Source organism: Oreochromis aureus, linkage group 17, assembly GCF_013358895.1.
Source record: "Oreochromis aureus strain Israel breed Guangdong linkage group 17, ZZ_aureus, whole genome shotgun sequence".
Classification (NCBI taxonomy): Eukaryota; Metazoa; Chordata; class Actinopteri; order Cichliformes; family Cichlidae; genus Oreochromis; species Oreochromis aureus.
This window is the reverse complement of record NC_052958.1, coordinates 28,846,225-28,867,073: the sequence shown is the minus strand read 5'-3', so window position 1 is coordinate 28,867,073 and position 20,849 is coordinate 28,846,225. Positions and strand designations below refer to the sequence as shown.

General features: G+C 39.5%; 1 protein-coding gene across 2 annotated transcripts; it reads left to right on the top strand.

Annotated features, from left to right (window-relative positions):
* Window positions 1–5,028: 5,028 nt before the first annotated feature.
* On the top strand, window positions 5,029–6,834 carry rgs16 (regulator of G protein signaling 16). Of its 2 annotated transcripts, none has more exons than XM_031748388.2 (5): window positions 5,029–5,152; window positions 5,387–5,470; window positions 5,581–5,642; window positions 5,799–5,965; window positions 6,061–6,834. In XM_031748388.2, the coding sequence occupies exons 1-5, from the start codon at window positions 5,109–5,111 to the stop codon at window positions 6,274–6,276; spliced, it is 573 nt and encodes a 190-aa protein (XP_031604248.1). In that variant the 5' UTR covers window positions 5,029–5,108; the 3' UTR covers window positions 6,277–6,834. The 2 variants fall into 2 exon arrangements, with proteins under 2 accessions (XP_031604248.1, XP_031604249.1); XM_031748389.2 differs by having other exon boundaries at window positions 5,130–5,271.
* Window positions 6,835–20,849: the final 14,015 nt, after the last annotated feature.

Here is a 20,849-nt window from a genome sequence, read left to right as displayed (position 1 = left end):
AGTAACTGTAGCCTTAGCCCCTTGGTTACAGACCAAGAAGCTGAAACTAGACTGATCTTTAGACTGGTCTGTAGACTGATGTATACTATGAGCAAAATTAAGACCAGAGTGTTTAAGAAAATCAAAAACAAACACATTTTATCAGCAAAAGCGAGCATACCCCGAGCCCAACTCAAGCCTAAAGGGGCATCCACACAGGAAGCAATTCACAGCAACTTGGTGACCAGAGACTTAAAAACTCAACAACATTCAGTCACTTCAAGTGACGACCAACAAATAAAACACTTTTTGCAGCTTGAACGCTAATGACCAAAACAACTAAAAGCAAAATAACATGACTTAAATATGACATCAGGTAACACCAACATTTTGCAACAAAGTGAAACCTGGTACAAGTGGTACATCCTGTGTGGACACCCCCTAAAGATTGATCTATACTTCTGCAGGAAATCTGTCCTAACCTATAATGTAACCAAAAACTCCTCTTAATCCTGTCCCACTCAAGTCTCTGTGAGCTGCATCTATTTGACATGTAGTTCCATTTCTCAGGGAGGTTCATGTCAGATTTCGTGGAAGGTTAAAAAGAGTTTCCGGTTACATCGTAAGTTACCTAAATAGCTGTAACAACTATAAAGTAGCAAATCCAGAACTCTTTCAAGAAATCTTATCCTAACAAACAAAAACCAGACTGTAATGAAAGTTTTAAAAATTCTCTTTATATTTTTCTCATTTTGATTGAAGACAGAGGCATGAACTTTGAAAATGTTTAATTCTTTGGTTGTCTCTTGTCATAACACAGCCCAATGATAAGTTCTGTTCTGAATAAAGATTTTGTCTCCAAAGTAACGAGGCTATCTTATTTGTTGAGGCAGAGTGTGCTGTTGTGAGGAAAAGCAAAAGAAGCAAGATGTTTAAAAGATGTCTGTTGCTATGTTGTGCATCCACCTATGTCAGAGCTCTGCTCTAATTGAAATGAAGATTTGACTTACTGTCAGCTATTTGCCTCTCACTGAACCTCGGGTAAAAATAATAGCACATCAATCATAAATAGCACATCATGTCCATTTTGACTACTAACTTTTACACCATTTTAATGCCAAATGAATAGATATGAGCTAGGCAGTTATACCTCAAGACTACATGCCATAAAATAGCACACGAAAAGTAAAAAAGAAAAAATTCTGAATACAGTGTCAAATGACTTGCATTTGACACTGTATTGAGCATGATAAATACATGTTATTCAATACACCAGGTAAATCATGATATCATAACATAGTAGCTGAAATCAATTCAAAGCCAACAGATGGCACACACAGCATAACCTCTTCTGAGCTTGCTCAAGCAGAAATGTTCAGTCATTTACCCTGTGTTTTTATTAAGCTTAAGAGCCCCCTAGATATATCAAATGACCTTTTGTGCGATCAAAGAACTCTCTTAAATCACTTGTAAACTAACACTCTTTCTAAGTCTGACTACTGGGTAAAGACACCCGGGGGCTTTCTGAGAAAAGTGTCTGTGCAGTCTCAATTCTGGGAGCATTAGTGTTTTATTTTTATTTTTTTCATCTGGCAGGAAGTCTGAGCTGTAGCAGTTTAACAACAGGAAAAAATGACCAGCACTTTATAAAGAATATGTGGTGCTGTTGTGAAACAATGGAACGAAGCTCGAGGGCATTACTAGCTGACAGATGATCCAAACTCATGGTTAAATTCAATTCACCAAGAGAGTTTCAGGGAAATCAGATGTTAACGCCTTCTCTCGCAGCTTTATCTCAGCATCACATCTGTGCTTTATTTGTAACACTGGAAACTATTGTTATGAAACATTAACATGTTATGGTGAATATGATTGTCCTGACCTGAATTATAGCCATTTCAATGCCAAAACATTTTAACCGCTCAGAGCACTTTCTTGCTTTTTTGTCATCCGTAGAAGCACATAGTAGTTAAATCCTTGTCTGGCTAGGACAGCTGTGAAATGGTCATCACAATCAGCTAGAAACCTTTTATAGTCAGAATGATTTTCAGTATCAAGTACTAGCATCACCCAGCTCCAAGGACAGTGACTACCCAACTTCCAGAAATGCCCTTTGGTCAGTCATAGTCATTTTTCACACCGTCTCTTACATTGTCTCATTTCCGGCTTTGTCACCAGGATTGATAAGAGCTGTGCTGACATCACCGTGACTGTATGAGTAGGTGAGTGGGTAGCCGGGTTCCCCCAGGCTTCTCAGGCAAACCTTTGTTCTTTGATGGCACCAAATGCCGCAGTTAAATCCTCCCCAGCAAAATGAGTCCCCTCTGTATCAGCTGACTTAACCTAATCAGCGCTGCCTGGCCCTGGCACACTGTGAATGTTTCTGCTAAAATGTGTTTGTATCAAAGGCAGTGCGGTTTGCACTACTTCCTTTTTAGGGATAGTCTTGGACTAAAATGTCTTATGGGTCATTTGTATTGTGCCAAACAGACAGTCCAGATAGTGCTTATCCAGATATCAGCTATCAGCTGAAAGCACTGCCTTACTGTTAGAAAAGGAGCATAATTTAAAGTTAAGAAAATGCAGATTATTGTTGACAGGCGATTTTCAATCGCTGAGCCGCATTACGCATTTGCATCTGAGAGTCATCATTCATGTAAGACCAAAAGGTCGCTTTAAATAAAAAAATACAAATTGGTTTTGTATAAAGCTCCCAGCTGGGAAACCATGGTTCCTGGCATTTATGTACATACTGTTTTGACATGTACCACCTGCCTAAAAGTTGTCAAAGACCAAGCACACCCACATATGGCAACACCACTCCCCAATGGCAGTGGCTGTCCCACAGCCGGCAGTGTACGCTACTCCATTGTTTAGGAGCACAACAAAGAGCCCAAGTCACTGAGGCAGCCAGCAGACTCCCCCCAGGACCTATCGCACTGGGCGCAAAGGTTCAAACCCAGTGCCAGGCATCACAGGACAACTGCACAGGTCCCATGTGTTTGTCCTGAACAGAGTGATCAATGTATAGTCCTGCTGATGTTCAGTAGTTCATAGCTACGTATCACTCTACTGCTTGTACATCCATTTAAGAAAGTTTTGCTAATAAATACAGTTATTAGCTGTTTCAAAAAAAGTCAAATGAATTAATAGTTGGTGTTGTTCAGAGAAGGAATTGTAGACTTATTAATTAGTTGTCAGGTTAACCTCATGTATGTCATGTCTTGATGCTGTACCTTAATTTATCAGTTCATTCTAAGCATGTAACAGCTTAATAGGTCTAATAAGATTCCAGGCTGATATGTGATTCCTTGATAAACAGCAAAAAAAAAAAAAGAAAACTTGGACGCTGAATATCCTTCTTTGTATAATGGCTTTTATTTGAAGTGGTTTAAAATACTGTTATGGTGAATCTAGCTGTTTCCTAGGAATTCACAAGTGACAATCACCACAATGTGATTTTTAATTCTAGAGGGGAGGGATATTACCAGCAGAGGCTATTGCATTTATCACACTGCCCTTGTGGGTACTCAGTTCCTTGAAACGCCCATGGCTGTAACCTTACATAAGCAGCGCAATACAAAGTTCCAACTGTCAGGAGGAAACCCCGATTCTAATATTTGTTCTATTGGTTCTAGTTACAACACCAGTTATGTGCCTGTCCCTTCTTTTTTTTTTTACTGTTATGCGAATATGACAAACAAATCCCAGATAAGCAACTCCCAGCTTGCCATATGGGAAACGGTCTAGCTTCAGCTTTATTGTGTCCTGCAGTTGGCAGTACATCCACCCTGCTTTCAGGAAAATATAATTAAACAGAGTGAATATCACATTTCCTTCCCATAATGCCCTGGAATGAACACCTTTATCTGCCTCATAAAGAGTGTAAAGTGTGATTGTGTTTGCGCCTAGAGGGCATTGAATCAGGGGAAAAAAACCAAAGGAGGTGTCGAGAAGCAATTTGACAAAACAATAAAATGTTCAAAATTTGTCCTTTTAAAATTTTGTCAAATTAAACCCAGTGATGTGCAAAAGAGTTTCTGTGATGCTGGCAGTCACCTGTGCTTATTACTATTATTATTATTATTATTATTATTAATATTATTATTATTATTATTATTGCATTTAGCAACCTATCTTATTTCAAAGTCTGTTATACAGTGGACTTGATGTTTAGTCTGGACTTAGGTACTAGGTACCAACACAGCTGTATATCAAGATTATATGCAGTATGAAGTGATCAGATTTGATTATTAGTATTTATTTATTTTTTAATCTTCTGCTTATAAGTGATTTCCTGCTGGGATTCAGCTTTCACTGAAATTGGATATGTTTAGTGTGGGTATACGGTTTCTTAGTGTGTTGTTTTTCTTTGCATTTGTTTTTCTTTTTCTGTTCTGTTTTTTAGTCTTTGTAGAACAAACTCACATGAATGACAGCTTGCCACTGTGTTATCTCAGTGGCAAGCTGTCCTAATGACTTGATATGACACGTTTTAGGGAAGAGCCACAGCTTGCGAGGATGTGATAAGACCTATGAGAGACCCACAGAAACAAAAAGCTTTTTCCATTTGACCTTGAAGCCTGTTGTATTATATGAATTGTCATGTTAAAATGTATGTTCCCTTGCCCAAGACTATTTTAAAGGCTGTTAATAAAAACTAATTTCACAAGCACTCTTAGCACTAAATAAATCCATGAGCTCACATATAAACACCAGATGTGTTTTTTCTACTTGAAGACTGATGGTTTTTTGTTTTGTTTTGTTTTGTTTTGGGGTTGTTCATGGAAGAGGCAGAGTGGTTTGTTTTGGTTGTGACTGGTTAAGGGAAATGCAAGAACAACAAAGTGGAGAATATCAGTACCATTTATCTTCTGACAGTAATTTCCCAACCTTGTCCTCGCATATATTCTCTCTCTTTCTCTCTCTCTCTCTCCCTCACTCTCTCCCTCTTTGTGATTGGCTGAGGTGGCTGACGACACATCACAGGCAGGGGCGGTTGAACTATAAAGCCTCTGTACTCACTCTCTTCAGATACAGACAATCTCGCTCCATACTGAGCTTTACTGAACGGATATTTGAGCACCACAAAACCGAAACACCACCCCCACCAGCTCCAACCTGCTGCTATGTGTAAAGGACTAGCATCACTGCCTACCTGCTGCTTGGAAAGGTACATTAATCTTCTTGCAAACACTGATGTTTGGGGATTTGGATTAGATGATAGAGGACAGCTCTTTTTCTTTATCACTGTACATCTGCATGTGAGCATCTGAGAAGCTAAAATACAATGTAAGTTTTAGGTTATGCAAAATCTAGACTTTTTCACCAAGTAACGGCTTGTCAATAGGTATGCCATCAAGGCCTTGGTCAAAAATGTAAATAACCTGTTTTCTGTTTCTCTTAGGGCCAAGGAGCTGAAGGCAAGACTGGGAAGTGTTTTGCAGATCGCCAACTGGAATCTATCCTGTTGCAAAATAGGGAAAAATAAGTAAGGCTCACATATACAATATAATACTGCAGGGTGCATTTATTGCCATTGTGTGTTTGATAAAATTCCAATGTAAATCTAATTGGATCTAATGCTTCATTTGTTTTCAGGCCAACCCTGGAGGAATGCCTTAGGTGGAAAGAGTCCTTTGAAAAACTTCTTTCCAGCAAATGTAAGTAAAGCCTTAGTTTCTTTCTTTTGTTGTTTTGTGGCATTTTCATGAAAAAGAAGTGCATTCAAATGCCCGTATGGATGCACACACATACACATTCATCCACTCTGGGTCCATTATGTGCAATGAGTAATCACATTTCCTCTATTTCTGCAGATGGACTGTATGCCTTCACAGCCTTCCTTATGTCTGAGTTCAGTGAGGAGAACATTGCGTTCTACTTTGCCTGTGAGGAATACAAAAATATCAAGTGTCCTGCCAAGCTAGCTACTAAGGCTAAGAAGATCTATGATGAATTCATCGGCAGCGAAGCTCCCCGGGAGGTAAGTAAATGCCAAATCTCAAAGAAGACGTAGCCATAACTCTCAAAGTGGTCAAAAAGAAACTCAACCTAATATCTTATGTCCTTTTTTTGTAGATTAATATTGACCACGAAACCCGTGACATCACCAAAGCCAACATGCTGGCCCCCACACATTCTTGTTTCGACATGGCCCAGCACAAGATCTACATGCTCATGGCCAAAGACTGCTATCCACGCTTTCTCCGCTCTCCAGCCTACAGACATCTGGTGTGCCAAGCCAAGCCGAGCACCAAGGCCAGAAATCTGCCCCAACAGGAGAAGAAGGCTTGAAATCTGTCGATGAGCCTAAAAGGGATTTGTTAGCGATCGCCTTAAGATTTGAGAATGCAAGGGAAGTCTGGCACAAGGTGCTTCATCGTGAAGCGTGTGCTAATACTGGTACAGATGCAGAGTGCTACATGAGAGCAGCTGTGGATGGGCCTATAGTGTAGTAGCCATCTCTTTGAAAATGGAGGAAAGCTGAAGGCTGGTGGCTGAAAATGGACTGCTGTCGATACAGCTAGAGTTGGGAAAGCAAAGTAAACAAAGAGTTCTACTAAACAAACTGAGTGACAATCAAGCAAGAGGGCAGCACATTTGGAAAATGCACTTTTCTTAGCCATTAGGCAAACTTTTGTAGTTGTGACGTGCAATGTCTGTCAAACTTGTTCACTGTATATTTGTATGGGCATGTGTGGTCCTTTATGATTTTTATGTATTTATCTGTATGTATATATTGCATTTTAAATCAAATATGGAAAATAATGTGCAGTTTAATTTATACTATAATATTTATATGACTGTTTTTTTCTACATACCAAATAAATTAAATTATTTGAAAAAGCGTGACTATTTCTTAAACGTGTTTTCCTTACTGAACAAAATCATGGTTTAAAATTACTTCTATAAGATTATTTATATTCAAATTATATTTGCTACACAACAGCACGATGGAAAAAAAATCATCCATTGTAAAAGCTGATGGGTACCTTAAGTGTCTTATTTAGTCTAGTGACATAGACGAATCATCAAATGTCAATATGTGGTCAGGCAGAGTTTGCTCATAGTTGTGCAAATACCCAGAGTATGGATGTTTAATCATTCATATTATCTGCTGTAGAGGTAACAATGATATATTTGCCCTCTGTCATGACGAAGTCTGCAGCTAATGTTGTGCACAACTGTTATTCACCTAGGAAACTGCTCTGCTCTAAAATGCATCATAAAGAACTCAGACAATGACAGCACCCCCCTGCTTCTAGCTTTTGTCCCATAGTGTGTAAACGGGAAGGAGCTTTCTAGCAAATAGGAAGCTCGAGAGATGATGACAGCATTAACGCAACAGCAAGAGCTGTAAAAGTTTATTATTACCATAGACACTGTTTGCACCCAACATCAACATCAGGAAATAAATGACAGCGAAGCTGCTACCAGTTTAGAGCGCAACCACTGCTGCCTGTTAACCAAATAAACAGAAACCGCAGGAAAAAGAACTGCAATGCCATCCAGAGTCTGCAGTAGTTAGGTAATAATGACTCTGGTTATGATGGTGGTTATATAATTTGTTCTCATTAAAATGATAAATACTGTCGTTATGATTGCTTTGGTACGGTGCACTGTACAAAATGTGGCTGAATGTCTAGTTTGTGTATTCATATGTCATCAGTGCAGAGTGGAGCCATTATTAGGTGGACAACAGCTGGTCCACAGACCCGATCCATATGAATATAGCATAATGCCGCCCCCTTCTCCATAGTAATCCTTTGACATTTCTATCTAGCTCTAAGCATAGCAATGACCATCTGTAAAACTGGTTAGGGGGTTTGGACGTTTTGGCATGTTGCGAACAGTGCAGTGGACATGCAGAAGTATATCTTCAGTTATCAAGGCAGAAATAAGCTTGAACTAATGGCCTTACTTGAAAATGCCCGAAAACAACATTATCTATTAACATCATCATTATTTATGGATATACATATTAGTAAGAAAGGAAGTACGTTTTATTTATATGGCACACTTAATACCAAAGTGTTTTAGAAACCCATTTATTCCATTTTATTTTATTATAAAAGATTTGATGGACCTTCACTAGCAGGATTCAAAGTAATCAAATTACCTCTGCATCATTAACAAGCTTATCTTTTTAGGCTACATAGAGCTTTTATTGATATTATTCGAAAAAACTGTCTGAAACAACAACTGGTTGATGTATAAGCTGATTATGCTTATAATCAAATAAGATTCTTTGAAAGCAAAGATGGACATTGGTTTTAATTTTTGGTTTGAAGTTATGGGGGTTTTATGCTAATATTATAGAGAAACAATTGTTGTTTCCTGATTTCTTAGTTTTATGCACATTTGTCAAACGTGTGTTTCAGATCATTCGGTAATATTTTGTAAAAGATTAAGCATGTAAATACAAACACAATTTTAATACGCTGATCTTGTTTTATTAAGGAAAAAGATATCCAAACTTATCTGGCCTTATCTTGCTAACGCCTTGTTAAATCGTGAATGATCTGTGACTGCCCAGATTTTTTGGCAAGTTCAGCTGAGTTCAGTTCACTAGCCTTACTCAGGCCTGATTACTGCCAGACCTGTTGAGTCAAGAAATCAGTTGTGAAGTAGGCTAAAATATCTCAAAAAGCAACATAGCATGCCATGATCTAAAGTAAAAAATGGGAAACAAAATGTCTTTATCAGTCAAGAAAAAGTTACAAAGCTATTTCTGAGGATCTGAGATTCCAGTGAACAACAAGGAAAGTCATTATTCACCAACGGGGGAAAGAGGAGAACGTTCCTATGAGTGGCAAGCCTACCAAAGTTATTCCAAGACTGGATCATCTGGAGATCACAAAAAAACTCAGAGCAACTTCCAAAGACCCTCAGGCCTTACTTGCCTCAGTTATGTCCAGTGTTCATGAATCCACCACAAGAAAGAGACTGGGTAAAAAAGACATCCATGGGAGAGTTCCAAGGTGAAAGCCACTGCTGACCAAAAGGAACACAAAGCCTCGTCTCACATTCTGATGATTTCCAAGACTTTGGTTCTGTGAACTGACAAGACAAAAGCTGAGCTTTTTTGGAAGTTTTGAGTCCCATTACGTCTACTGTAAAATTAACACAAGATTTCATAAAAAGGATGCCACACCAACAGTCAAACATTGTGGTGGTAGTGTGATGATCTGGGGCTGCTTTGCTGCTTCAGGAACTGAATGACTTGCTGTAATTGATGGAACTATGAATTCTGTTCTTTACCAGAAAATCTTGAAGGAGAATGTCCGCTCATCAGTTGGTAACCCGAAGCTCAAGCACACTTGGGTTACGTACAAAGATTGATGAATGATCAAAACACACCAGCAAGACTGTCTCTGAATGGCTAAAACACCCCAAAACAAATGTTTTCGACAGACCTAGTCAAAGTCCATAATTAGATAAACCTTAAATCTGATTGAGATACTTTTGCAAGTTCTTAAGCAGGTCATTGATGTTCAAAAACTCTCCACTGTGGCTGAATAAAACCAGTTATACAAAGTACAGTAAGGAAAGTAAATAAAGTAACTCATTGCTAGATAACGTAAACATCTTGCAGGATGGCAAAAGCAGTTTAGGAAGCAATTACTTTTTCAGACTTCGCACTGCTTTAAACACTCTGCTCTTAGACAAAACATTTACTTTAACATCGAACAGACCCAGGAACAAAAAAAGCCCACAAAACAAAGTAGCCTCATATTAAGATTAGTTAGCTCTCTCGTTTGTGAGATTCAGCACATGGACAACCTACAAAAATGAAAAAAAAGCCAGTTTGAATGGAAAAAACTGCAGTTCCTCAAGTGGCCAACACATGAGGACTGCACAAAACACTATTTTGGACTACAGTCAAGATGTGTTTGATAAGTGTTCCCAGTATAGGAACTGGACCTTTCTGTCATGTTTGTGATCAGGTTTTGGTGAGTGACATTCTCGTGTTTCAGCTAGACTGTTACATAGCAAAAATTTCTAGACTTGTGTGACTGTACATTGGACCTACATCTTATGGCTGTAGTTAAGTTATCAGCTAGCGTTAGCTTACAATTTATCTCTCAAATGTCTTGTCCAAAAAAGGTCAACTGCCAGCTCCTAAAAGGTGGGAGTGAAACTCAAGGGGGAACAATTTTTCAGTTGGACTTTTTCGTTAGTGTTTTAGAGACTGTGGGGGCACCAGATGACCATTTTTAGCTTAGCCAGCTTAGCTTCACAGTGGGGGGGGGCTGTCCTTTCCTACTTTTTAAGTGCCCCTAGTTCAGGATGGATTTATTGTTTTCGAGTCTTATTATGAGTAATAGGTACTTCTATTTTATTATACGTGAGTTAAATAAAAAATCTTTTGTTATAAAAAACAAATTCAGCTGAAAACTACACTATCATCCAAGAATATAAATAGATGCAGAAAGAATGTTCATTGATCCCCTTTTTTGTCCTGTATAGTAAAAGTTGGTCAACATAGATTAATTTTAGTGAGAGCTGCCAGGCAAACAACAGGAAATGTTGTCTGAATGTTCTCTGGAAACAGACAACGTGATTCATCATTGTCAGTGTCTCATTTTGAAAAAAAGTCATAAACAGTAAAGTAAATCACACTGAAATTGGTCATCATTTGCTAAACTAATTTTCACCCCACTCAGTTACAGTAACAGTTATTTAACTGCAAGTTGTGGGAAAGTGTTGGTGCTTTTCCAGCATAGATGGGTCACTACATTGCAGGACTTTTATCTACAAGATTTCCTTCTAATTTTTCTGCCACCACCCAGTTCATTGGAAATACATGATTTGGAATGTGGATGGCTTAAACCCCATGCGGCCACAATCCTCGTGGGAGGAAATGTTTTTCTTGACAGGGAAACAGAGCGCTAGGCCTCTGCCAGTTTCAGCCAGTTTAGCTTAGTCTGATTAACTGCCTAATTAATATTGAAATGTAATTCAAGCACTTGCTGTATAAGGTTAAAAAGTGTTCTCGGACAAAGCACTCACAGTATAAATAGCAAAAAGACTGCAAAGAAAAAGCACAAATGTAGATTGTTTAATTGTTTGTGACCATAAAAAAGCATTCATTGTGCACCAAAAGAAAAATGCTGACACAAAACTGACCTCTAGCTTCTTTTCTCTTTCATGTCACAATTAGAAATGGTGACAATGTAGTGATGATAAACTATTTATTTTAAATTATTGAACTGCTTTTTTTTATTGTGACAAAATCAGACTTTTTTTTTCATACAGCAGTAGCTTGTAGCATTACTCGTTATAAATTATACTTCTTGGTGTAATAGAAATGTAAAATTGGCCCAGTGGTGTAAATGTGAAACTACACTGTCATCTAGTGGTTTCATCTTGTAATTACATCATTTACTAGCTGCAGTAAAAGGTTTAATAATGTACTATATTTGAAATTCTATTATGTGTACATTTCACTATGAAAATGCAAAAACTGTGGGTTGTAATTAACTGTTTGCATTCTGCAAATTTGTAGCAGGGAATTATTAAATTTATATGCAATAAAAAAGTGAAATGGGCAAGTTTCTTGTCTGTGTAGGCTCTCAGTCATCCAGGTCATGGTAGTCTTCAGCGCTTGAGACAGGTGGATTTTTTTTGGTTCATAAAGATATTTGACCTCACATCTGACAGGCTTCTTCAGGTGTAAACTCTGATGGGGAGTCCTGGATATTTAACCCGAGTCACATGAGGAATAACAAAGCTTTTTTACAAGGCATTCTGTTCCCTGGATGTCTGAGGTTATCTTTCATGCCCCTTTGCTCGCCTAATTAAGGCTCATTTTTGATAACTGGATGCTTTTAGTTTTCATTATGTGTGTTTTGATCCTTCTCTTCCATTTCTGCGTTAAAGTCTTTTCATCCCTTCCTCAGGAATTTCAACCCCCCACCCACACCTCGCTACAGGTGTTTTTGTGACTCATATAGATGATATAGGGTGGGTTAGTGTCTGTACCTCAATCCCCAGCAGGGATTAAATACCTCAGTTGACCTTTTTAGCATTTGGAACTGAAGTTGACTTCAGCTCAAGCACGTAGGACAATTCGTCATCTCCTCCCTAAGGTTACAACATCTGATGTGATGAAGTAAAATTTGTACATCTTAACTTCTTTAAGCCACAAAAGCTGATTTGTTGAATAGTTTTGATATTTCACATCTGTGTTGTGATAGTCTGGGCCAATTGTTTTACAATCCAGACATTTCTACTAAATATGAACTTTAAAAAAAATCCAGTGATTCACTTTTAGAAATTATTTTAACAGCATCTAGTTCTGGTTGGTTCACAGTGACACAAAGCAACAGCACTGTTTGCACTGCCACATGGGGACAAATAAAGTGTGTTTGGTTGGTTTAATGATTGATTGAGAGTGGGAGGGAGAGGAGCGACACAGGGGTAAGTAGAAGAAGGTGGATTGAGGATGCAAAGAAAAGGATATTTGGGTGGGATTGTGGAGAAAGGAAAAGAGGGTGTGAGAGAGACAGAGGAAACGCAAAGGCGTAATGGTGACGAGGGTAACAGAGAATGGAAAGATTAGGGGAGTGTGGGAGATAGAGGAAGGGTTGAGGATAATCTGTGGAGTAGTATGGATGAAATGGATGAACCACAGGTGGAAAAGATGAGAAGAGGTTGATAAACCAGGAAGGGAGATGAGCTACTGGTATCCAGCTGGAGCCGAAAGGTCTGCGGCCTTGTCTTTTTTTCCACATGCAGCTATTGACTGATTTTTTTTTTTTTTTTTTGCTTTCTTTTTCTTATTTGCCTCATCTTTCTCTGTTATACCCCCTTTTTTTATTCATTGCTTTTGTCCTTCTGCTTCTGCAGCTTCGTTTTTCTCCTCCTGTCTCAGTTTGTCCTCCACATCACTAGTAATGGCTGTCTTGTCCCTTTTTTTTGTAGGAGCCTCCCGCACTTTTACATGCATGTCAGACTCTTGCTTGAAGAGGTTGTCTTCAGAGTATCTGGCCCTTTAGCTGCATTTCAAGTTCAGACGTTTTTGCCTCATAGTTGCTCAGGCTTCGCCACAAAGTCCCAGAAATCATCCTGGCAGTTCTAACTGTCGTTTCGTGAAGTTTTATTGCAGAAGTGCGACGGGACCTGTGAGGAAGAAGGTGGTTAATTTAGGACACTTGCTAGCTTAAAGATGTTATCCAAGACCTTGTGGTAAGCACTCCTAAAGCAGGATTTATGGCCCAGCTGAGGTAGCCTGTTTGTTGTCTGCTCCACTCCAAGCAGTGTGCAAACTTTGTGCTACAACCAGTCTATGGGCCACTCTTGCTTGTGCTGTTCTTGGTCGGTTAGCCAGGCACAGAGCAGAGTGAAGTTATAACGTACAAAAAGCTGAAGTAAAACAGACTGTTAAAAATGATGAAAAGTGGCACTTTGGCCAGTAACTATGCTGTTTATGCTGTATTCTTTCATCTTTGAAGCTGTTTCACAATTCTCCTTTCAGGTGAACTCCTCTGCCGCTCCCTGCTCTATTCCCGTCCGCTTGTCAACCATTCAATCAGAAGCTTTCATCATCTGGATATATGGCTTGGGTGAAAACCCCTCTCTCCCCTCTGCCATACCAGAATTGTGACCCAGAAAAACAGGTTTGCCAGATCATAAATTCTGCTAAAGAGGAGTGGGTTGTTCCTTTGTTATGTGGCAGAAGGAAAGCAAATATCTTTTGCTAATACAGTGTCAAGGTTTGTAGTTGTATCTGAATGTAAGCAATTGTTTGAAGCAGATACCTGCGTCTCGTATTCCTGGACACAGTAAGAGAGTCTCACAAGGTTCACAAAGTGCAGGTTACTTTCTCAGCATACGGAGGCAGTGTAGAGCTGTGAATAAACCTGAGCATGCAGTCATGGATTTTCTCAGTTTTTGTCACTTGTAATACATCTCAAAAAAATCTAAAACATCACTTCTTGAGCAGAGGACTACATAAAAAGAATAAGGGGCAGTTAGGTAAATATGACTTTAGTGTCTATAATGCGTATAATATAATTGTACATTTTGTTAATGAAGCAGATTTTCATGTGTAACCAGCAGAAATGAACATGAAAAAAAAGGATCCAGGCAACATGTGCTCCATGTCCTAACTGTCAGCTACATCCTGAATGTTAACAGAGCCAGTATGTACGCAAGAGCACACGCTGTATGTTCATCATATCACCAGCCATGATCATCTTCATCGCATATGGCTGTACTGAACCCTGTGACCTTGAGATTAAAATAGGTGCTCTAAACACACAGTGTCCTGGCTGTATGTTTAGGAAACCCCTTAGCAGCCATTAAGAAGAGCAAATATGGAGAAGAGGACCCAAAGTGCACATTCTTCACTATTTCCCATAGGGATGAGACATGTGCTGTGCAGACGCACCTCAGTGTGGCCTGGACCTCCTAGCAGCTTTTTTTTCTTTCTTAGCTGATCCCTCACATAACAGGAAAACAAATTTCTGTCTACCTGCATTTCTGAAATGTACAATGTACAACTGCCTTTTAGAAGGATAGCATTTTATTAAATGATTTTTCCCACCAAGCTCATAAACTGAAGCTTGCTCTATTTACTCATTTACTTCTTTAGTATGTGAATTTTTTATATGATATGGAGGAAAAAACTGTGGCTTTTAATGTCTTGTTGTGATAGAGAATAAGTCCAGCAGCAGCAGAATATAGAGGGGTGAGAAGAGGAGGAGATGATTTATACCAAACGTATTAAATGAGTGGGTGAGAACAGACGGACAAGAGTGAGGGAGTGCAACGGCAATGACACAATGCTGCAAGCGTGGGAAATCTCCTGGTGTGGGTCCCTAGTGAGAAGAGACGACTGTGCTATCTAGTGACTTAGTTCCTTGGGGTTCACATCCTCTGTATTCTCAGATCCCTCAGGCCTGGAAAAAAAGGCTTCACTTACTGATTTGTCTTTGACATTTTTTGTTAAATTTTACATTGTGGTGTATATTACTTATAATGCAATTCATTAAAAAGAAGCATTTTTGGTAAATTATTGGTACAGCTGTTATTCTACCCCAAAGTACTATAATGTTAAAAAAAAAATCTCACAGTGGATTAGGCTATTAGCGATATGATTAGGTGAAGTGTGAAGATTTTAAGGGGTCCACAGGGTTTGCTGAAAGCTTTCTAGGGCAAGGATATATCTTCATACTTGATCATTCAAAGATTTAGGTAAATCGGTGAAACCTCACTCAGCATCTTTGGTCATCATTCTGTGGTGAAAATTACTGCACGAGATCAGAAAAACTTCTATATTCCAAACATGCTCGGGATACAAGCACAAGCTTATTTCAGATGGACTAAAGTGAAGCTGAAAACTGAAAGCTCAAAATAATAGTTTTAGTGTTAATAATGACTTGTAACTTGTATGCAACACGTTGGCTTGTGTGATGCAAAAAAATCTGTACATCCATGTGGGGAACACAAAAGAGATGGTGGAAGACTTTAAGAGGAAAGCTCACACACCTCATTCCCTCTTTATTAGAGGAGAAGCTGAGCTGGTGACAATAGTCAAATACCTGGGTCTGCAAATGTCCAGTAACCTCACAAGGGCCATAAATACACCCAGTATCATAAAGAAAGCTCATCAATAACTACACCCAGTATCATAAAGAAAGCTCATCAATGGCTGTTTTTCATGACTTAAGCAGGCTGGCCTTGGTGCAGCTTGACTTCATTTTATCATTGTGTGGTGGAGCGTCATGTCATGTATCCTCTATAATTATCTAGTATCGCAATTGGTGTAATGCTAAGAAGAAGTTGCTGCAAAGACCCCCAAAATGTTTAATGGCAGCTTCTCTTCTTTAGAGGACATTTATATTAACCCTTTAAGACCTACCATAGAGCCAAGTCCAGCAGAGCTTATATTATATTTTTACATGTTGTAGTGCCATTTTTGGGAGCATTTCAAGTTGCTATACATCAATACAACCATTATAGCCCAAATTTTAATAATATGTATGCATTAAGTGCATAGTAATTACATAAATTGCAAAACAGTGCAATAAACTACAAAAAAATTGAAAATCGTTTTTGTTTTTTTAACATATATTTCTAGTTAGAGAAATTTAAGAGGCTTATCCCTCAAAACTGTAAATACAAAAAAGTTGCACAAAATAGTTTCCCACCACAGGAAATTTAGTTTGAATGTCTTCATAGTTTTATTTTTGAAATACACCAATTTTTATATACTGCAGTAAAAACGAAAATAAATATTATAATGCAAATTTGCAAAAAAACAGTATATGCATCAAAAAAAACTATTTCCAGCAGTGCAATTTGAGTCCTAAGCATCCCAGAAACGACACAGAAAGTCATAAAGTCAAACATAACTCCGCTCCGACCGGCTTTAAAGGGTTAACAGAGGTAGAACACGGCATTGTATACTTCAGCAAGATAATGCCATATTAATTACTAATTCTGTTGACTTGCCAAAACATAGACTTTTCTTCATATATACATAACACCCCGAATGGCTAACCGAAAGCCAGACAGTCATGATCCTCAAGTATCCCCAGAAGGGACCAGTCCCATCCAACTACCAGCCAATAACCTGCCTCTGTCATAATCCGGCTGTGTGCAGGCAGGAATTGGACCCAAACGCAAACTCACGGGAAACAGGACTAAACTCGAAATTCAGCTTTATTGCTGAAAGAAGGAAAAGGCGATACAAAGTAATACAAAACTAAACTGGGAGATTCTAAAGCAGGGGTGTCCAAACTCCAGCCGGCCCGCGGTCCATTTTTAATTGGCCCACAAGTAATTTTATAAATAGAATAGAATATGGCCCGCACTTCAACTTTTGCTTGAGTGTATTGCACTTCTTAGTTTTAACACCAGGGGGAGCTACTGTTGATCAAGGCAGTTGCTCCACCAAAAAGGACAATCACAGAAGAAATTTACCCCAAGTTACTAAACATGGCAGAACCAAAGAAGCGAAAGGTAGAAAGTGAGTGCAGAAAATTTCAGACACGGTGGGAGAGTGAATATTTCTTCAAAGAATTCAAGGGGAAGTGTGGCAGTTATGAAAGAGTATAATGTACGACGTCATTATGAAACCAAACATCAGGCCTATGCATCCTACACTGGTGCTGAGCGAGAGCAGAAATTAAAGCAAAGGGTAGCTGTCCTGCGGGGTCAGCAACAGTATTTTTTTCGTGCTCAAATTGTCCAAGAAAAGGCTTCAATAGCAGCTATGAGGTCGCCCAACTCATCACAAGACATGGCAAGCCTTTTTCAGATGGAGACCTCATAAAACACGGCCTGTTAAAGTCACCGAAATAATGTGCCCGGAAAAAGTGCAGGACTTCAACAACGTCAGCATGTCCAGAAATACAGTTGTGCCACGCACTGAAGACTGTCAGCCAACATTAAACTGCAACTGTCTGATAAAGCTGTGCTTTTGATTTTTACTCCATCGCATGCGATGACAGCACCGATGCCTCAGACACTGCACAGCTGCTAATTGTTTTGTGGGGAGTGGACGAGAGCACGAGCGCTTTAGATGAGTAAAAAATATATTCCACAGTACCCGTGTGTTAATAAGCATGCATGTGCAGGTACACATGCTTCAAATATCAATAATGCGCATCAATTCTGTCACTGCCCTGCTTTTGCGCACCGCTTTCTTATATGCGGTTTTCTTGTTGACACACAGAGTACACACCGCTGTGCACAGCGCACGCACACGCAAAGTCAGCTGATCTCATCTGATGCAGATTTGCTCCTTGATCAAGTGACATTTGTCCGGATTTTTGGCACGAGTGGTGTCGGATCAGCACCGCGGCTGGATGGCCCGATTTACATACCCAGCGCAGCTGATACTCACCAGAATAATTTACTAAAATTATATGCACTCCTGTTATTAAGTCCAGTTTAGTCTGTTAATGTTGATAATCGTTTCAAACGAACGTTAATAGTTGTGTTGCTAAGCCTAACAACTTAAATAACAAACTTGAAATTTACCCGTCCCATCTTTATTGTTTTTTTCTCTGTGCTGTAAATCTAAGAAGAAATCTGAGGCTGCTGTTCTGAGAATGAGCTACCAAAGCTTTTTCTGAATAAATCAATAAAGATCCATTTATGGAAAGCTGTGATGAAGGCAGTTTTGTCTTTAATTATATTCAACAATATAACATATTTGACCACTTTTAAGTGATTTTTCTAACTTTTATACACTAAAGTTAAGGTTATATCCCTAATTTCTAGTAAGTGGCCCAGCCCCTCCTATATTTTTATGTATGTGGCCCTCAGTGAAAAAAGTTTGGACACCCCTGTTCTAAAGGAACTGCCTCACGAGGAAACACACGGAGGGGCACACAGTCATGAGGGAGGATGCGACACAGAACTGAGGGAGACACAGACATAAATACACAGAAGGATAACAAGGGACGTGGGAGCACACGGGGAACACAGGTGACACCGATAGTCTTAACGAGACAGGGCAGGAGCAAACACAATATGACATACACTGATGGGAGACTATCAAAGTAAAATAGGAAGTACACAGAGATGCAGAACGGAGGGGAAGAGAGAGAACACGGGGAGAGCACAGACATAACGGGCTGGGGAAAACATGAAATAACAGAAGGAGAAACGAGGCATGGGAACTCACTCTCAAAATGACCCAGCACCATGACAGCCTCAGTACCACATGGGAGCTCCTGTCAGCCATCATACTGGCTAAGATGAACAGGCACAAGGGTCAGTACATGAGTGGGGCACAGAATGGGATTGGCAAGAATACCAGAGGCCCAAAACACCAGGTACTGGTAGACTGAGTGGTCGCCCGAGACTGCAAGACCAGGCTGACCAACCTGTGTACTGCCTGGATTGATTACAAGAATGCATAGACTTATACAAGATCAACCCTAAGAGCCTTCATCAGGAATTCAGTGGGGATGTGGTGTACAACACTAGAGGCTAACTTCAGGCCAGTAGCACAAGTCACCATCAAGTGCGGGATCTACCAAGGAGATGCTCTGTCCCCACAGATGTTCTGCATAGGCTTTTAACCCCCTCAGTGTGATCATTGACAAGACTGGCTACGTATACCGACTGCGGAATGGAGCAGTATGCCAAGAGTGAACGAGACATCGATGCACTGATCCACACCACCAGGATGTACAGCAATGACATGTCATTTGGACTGGAGAAGTGTAGTTGGATCATAACAAAGAGAGGGAAGGTAGTCAGACCTGAGGGGATTGAACTACCAGAAGGCAACATTGCAGACACAGAAGACAGCTACAAATACCTAATGCAGTGTGTGAATGGGTGAATGACTGAATGTAGTGTAAAGCGCTTTGGGGTCCTTAGGGGCTAAGTAAAGCGCTATACAAATACAGGCCATTTACCATTTTACCAAATACCTGGGAATCCCACAGGCAAATGGGAACAATGAAGAGGCCACTAGGAAAGCTGCAACCACCAAGTACCTACAGAGGGTCAGGCAAGTCCTGAGAAGTCAGCTGAATGGTAAGAACAAGATCCGGGCTATCAACACCTACGCCCTGCCCGTGATCAGGTACCCTGCTGGGATAATAAGCTGGCCAAAGGAGGAGATAGAAGCCACTGACACTAAGACCAGGAAACTCCTGACCATGCACGGAGGGTTTCACCCCAAGTCCAGCACTCGGAGGCTGTATGCTAAGCTGAAGGAAGGAGGCCGGGGACTGGTGAGTGTCGGTCCCACAGTCCAGAATGAGACAGAAACATCCATGAATACATTAGGAAGCTGGCCCCAACCGGCCGCGTGCTCAGTGAATACCTCAGGCCGCAGAAACCCAAGAAGGAAGAGGAACCATCATGGAACTGTATATGAATAAATATGTATATTTTTTTTGCAGCATGTCTTAAATATTTGATTTAAAGAATCTTTTATTGCACACATATCAAATAACAAAAATGCAGTGACTCAGATTACACAATATTTTTGTCTCTTATCATGTTAGTGGAATCATGAAATCTTGCCTTTTTGTGACTGAGAGGCATGACAAACTTTGCACATTACTCCATGATCAATCATGTTTGCTAAGTTTTTCAATATGTGTGATCTCACTGGCAAAGAAGTCATTACTCTGAAACTTTAAAAATGACTGTTAATCTACACTGTAAACAGTGCTAGAATGCAATGTTTCATAAAATGCATTTGAGTCATTCTATAATCTTTTAGTTCGACTATGTATTTGTGAAGCATGTTGTGTGTGTTTGTTTGTTTGTTATTCTTTTTGTTCCATTAATCATTTTATGTAAAACCAGTGAGATCCCTAACTCAACCACATGACTAAACTATTTAATTATTTATAAAGCAGCTAATGAACTCTACTTACAGCAAATACAATAATTGAATGCTTGAAGGTTATTTTGAACAGTCTGACGTAATGTAATATGAATGCAGATAAACCAAAATATTGCACCAAAGCAAATAATTAGTCTAAAATATACAATGCAGCCCTTGGAACTCAGCAAATAGAAATCCAGTTGCAAACGATTAAAGGGGAATACAAAAGAATCTGCCAACGTTAAATTGTGAGCGTTCTGTCACACATTCTTGCTTAAAATGTCAACAGATGTAGCAATCCATTGTGTCAACATGAGGTAACTGGGGTTAGTTTGGATACAACTGCAGCAGCGTTGCCACATCTAATCCAAGCACTAATGACTATTTCATGTACGCTATTGTTTTTATATTTTTCACTAAATTAGGCCTCAGTTAGACCTTAAAACTTTTCAAGTTTACACTGCATGCTATGCAGGTTGTGGACTTATCTCTTTTGTGCATGCTTGTGTGTGAGATTCTTATGGTCATCCCTTTGAACTCTTCAACACTATGAACT

Bases quoted from the DNA above. Each gene is read 5' to 3' on its own strand.
- rgs16 (XM_031748388.2), top strand. From the start codon at position 5,109: ATGTGTAAAGGACTAGCATCACTGCCTACCTGCTGCTTGGAAAG. The intron at 5,153-5,386 runs GTACATTAATCT...TGTTTCTCTTAG, and splicing joins CCTACCTGCTGCTTGGAAAG to GGCCAAGGAGCTGAAGGCAA. The intron at 5,966-6,060 runs GTAAGTAAATGC...CTTTTTTTGTAG, and splicing joins GCAGCGAAGCTCCCCGGGAG to ATTAATATTGACCACGAAAC.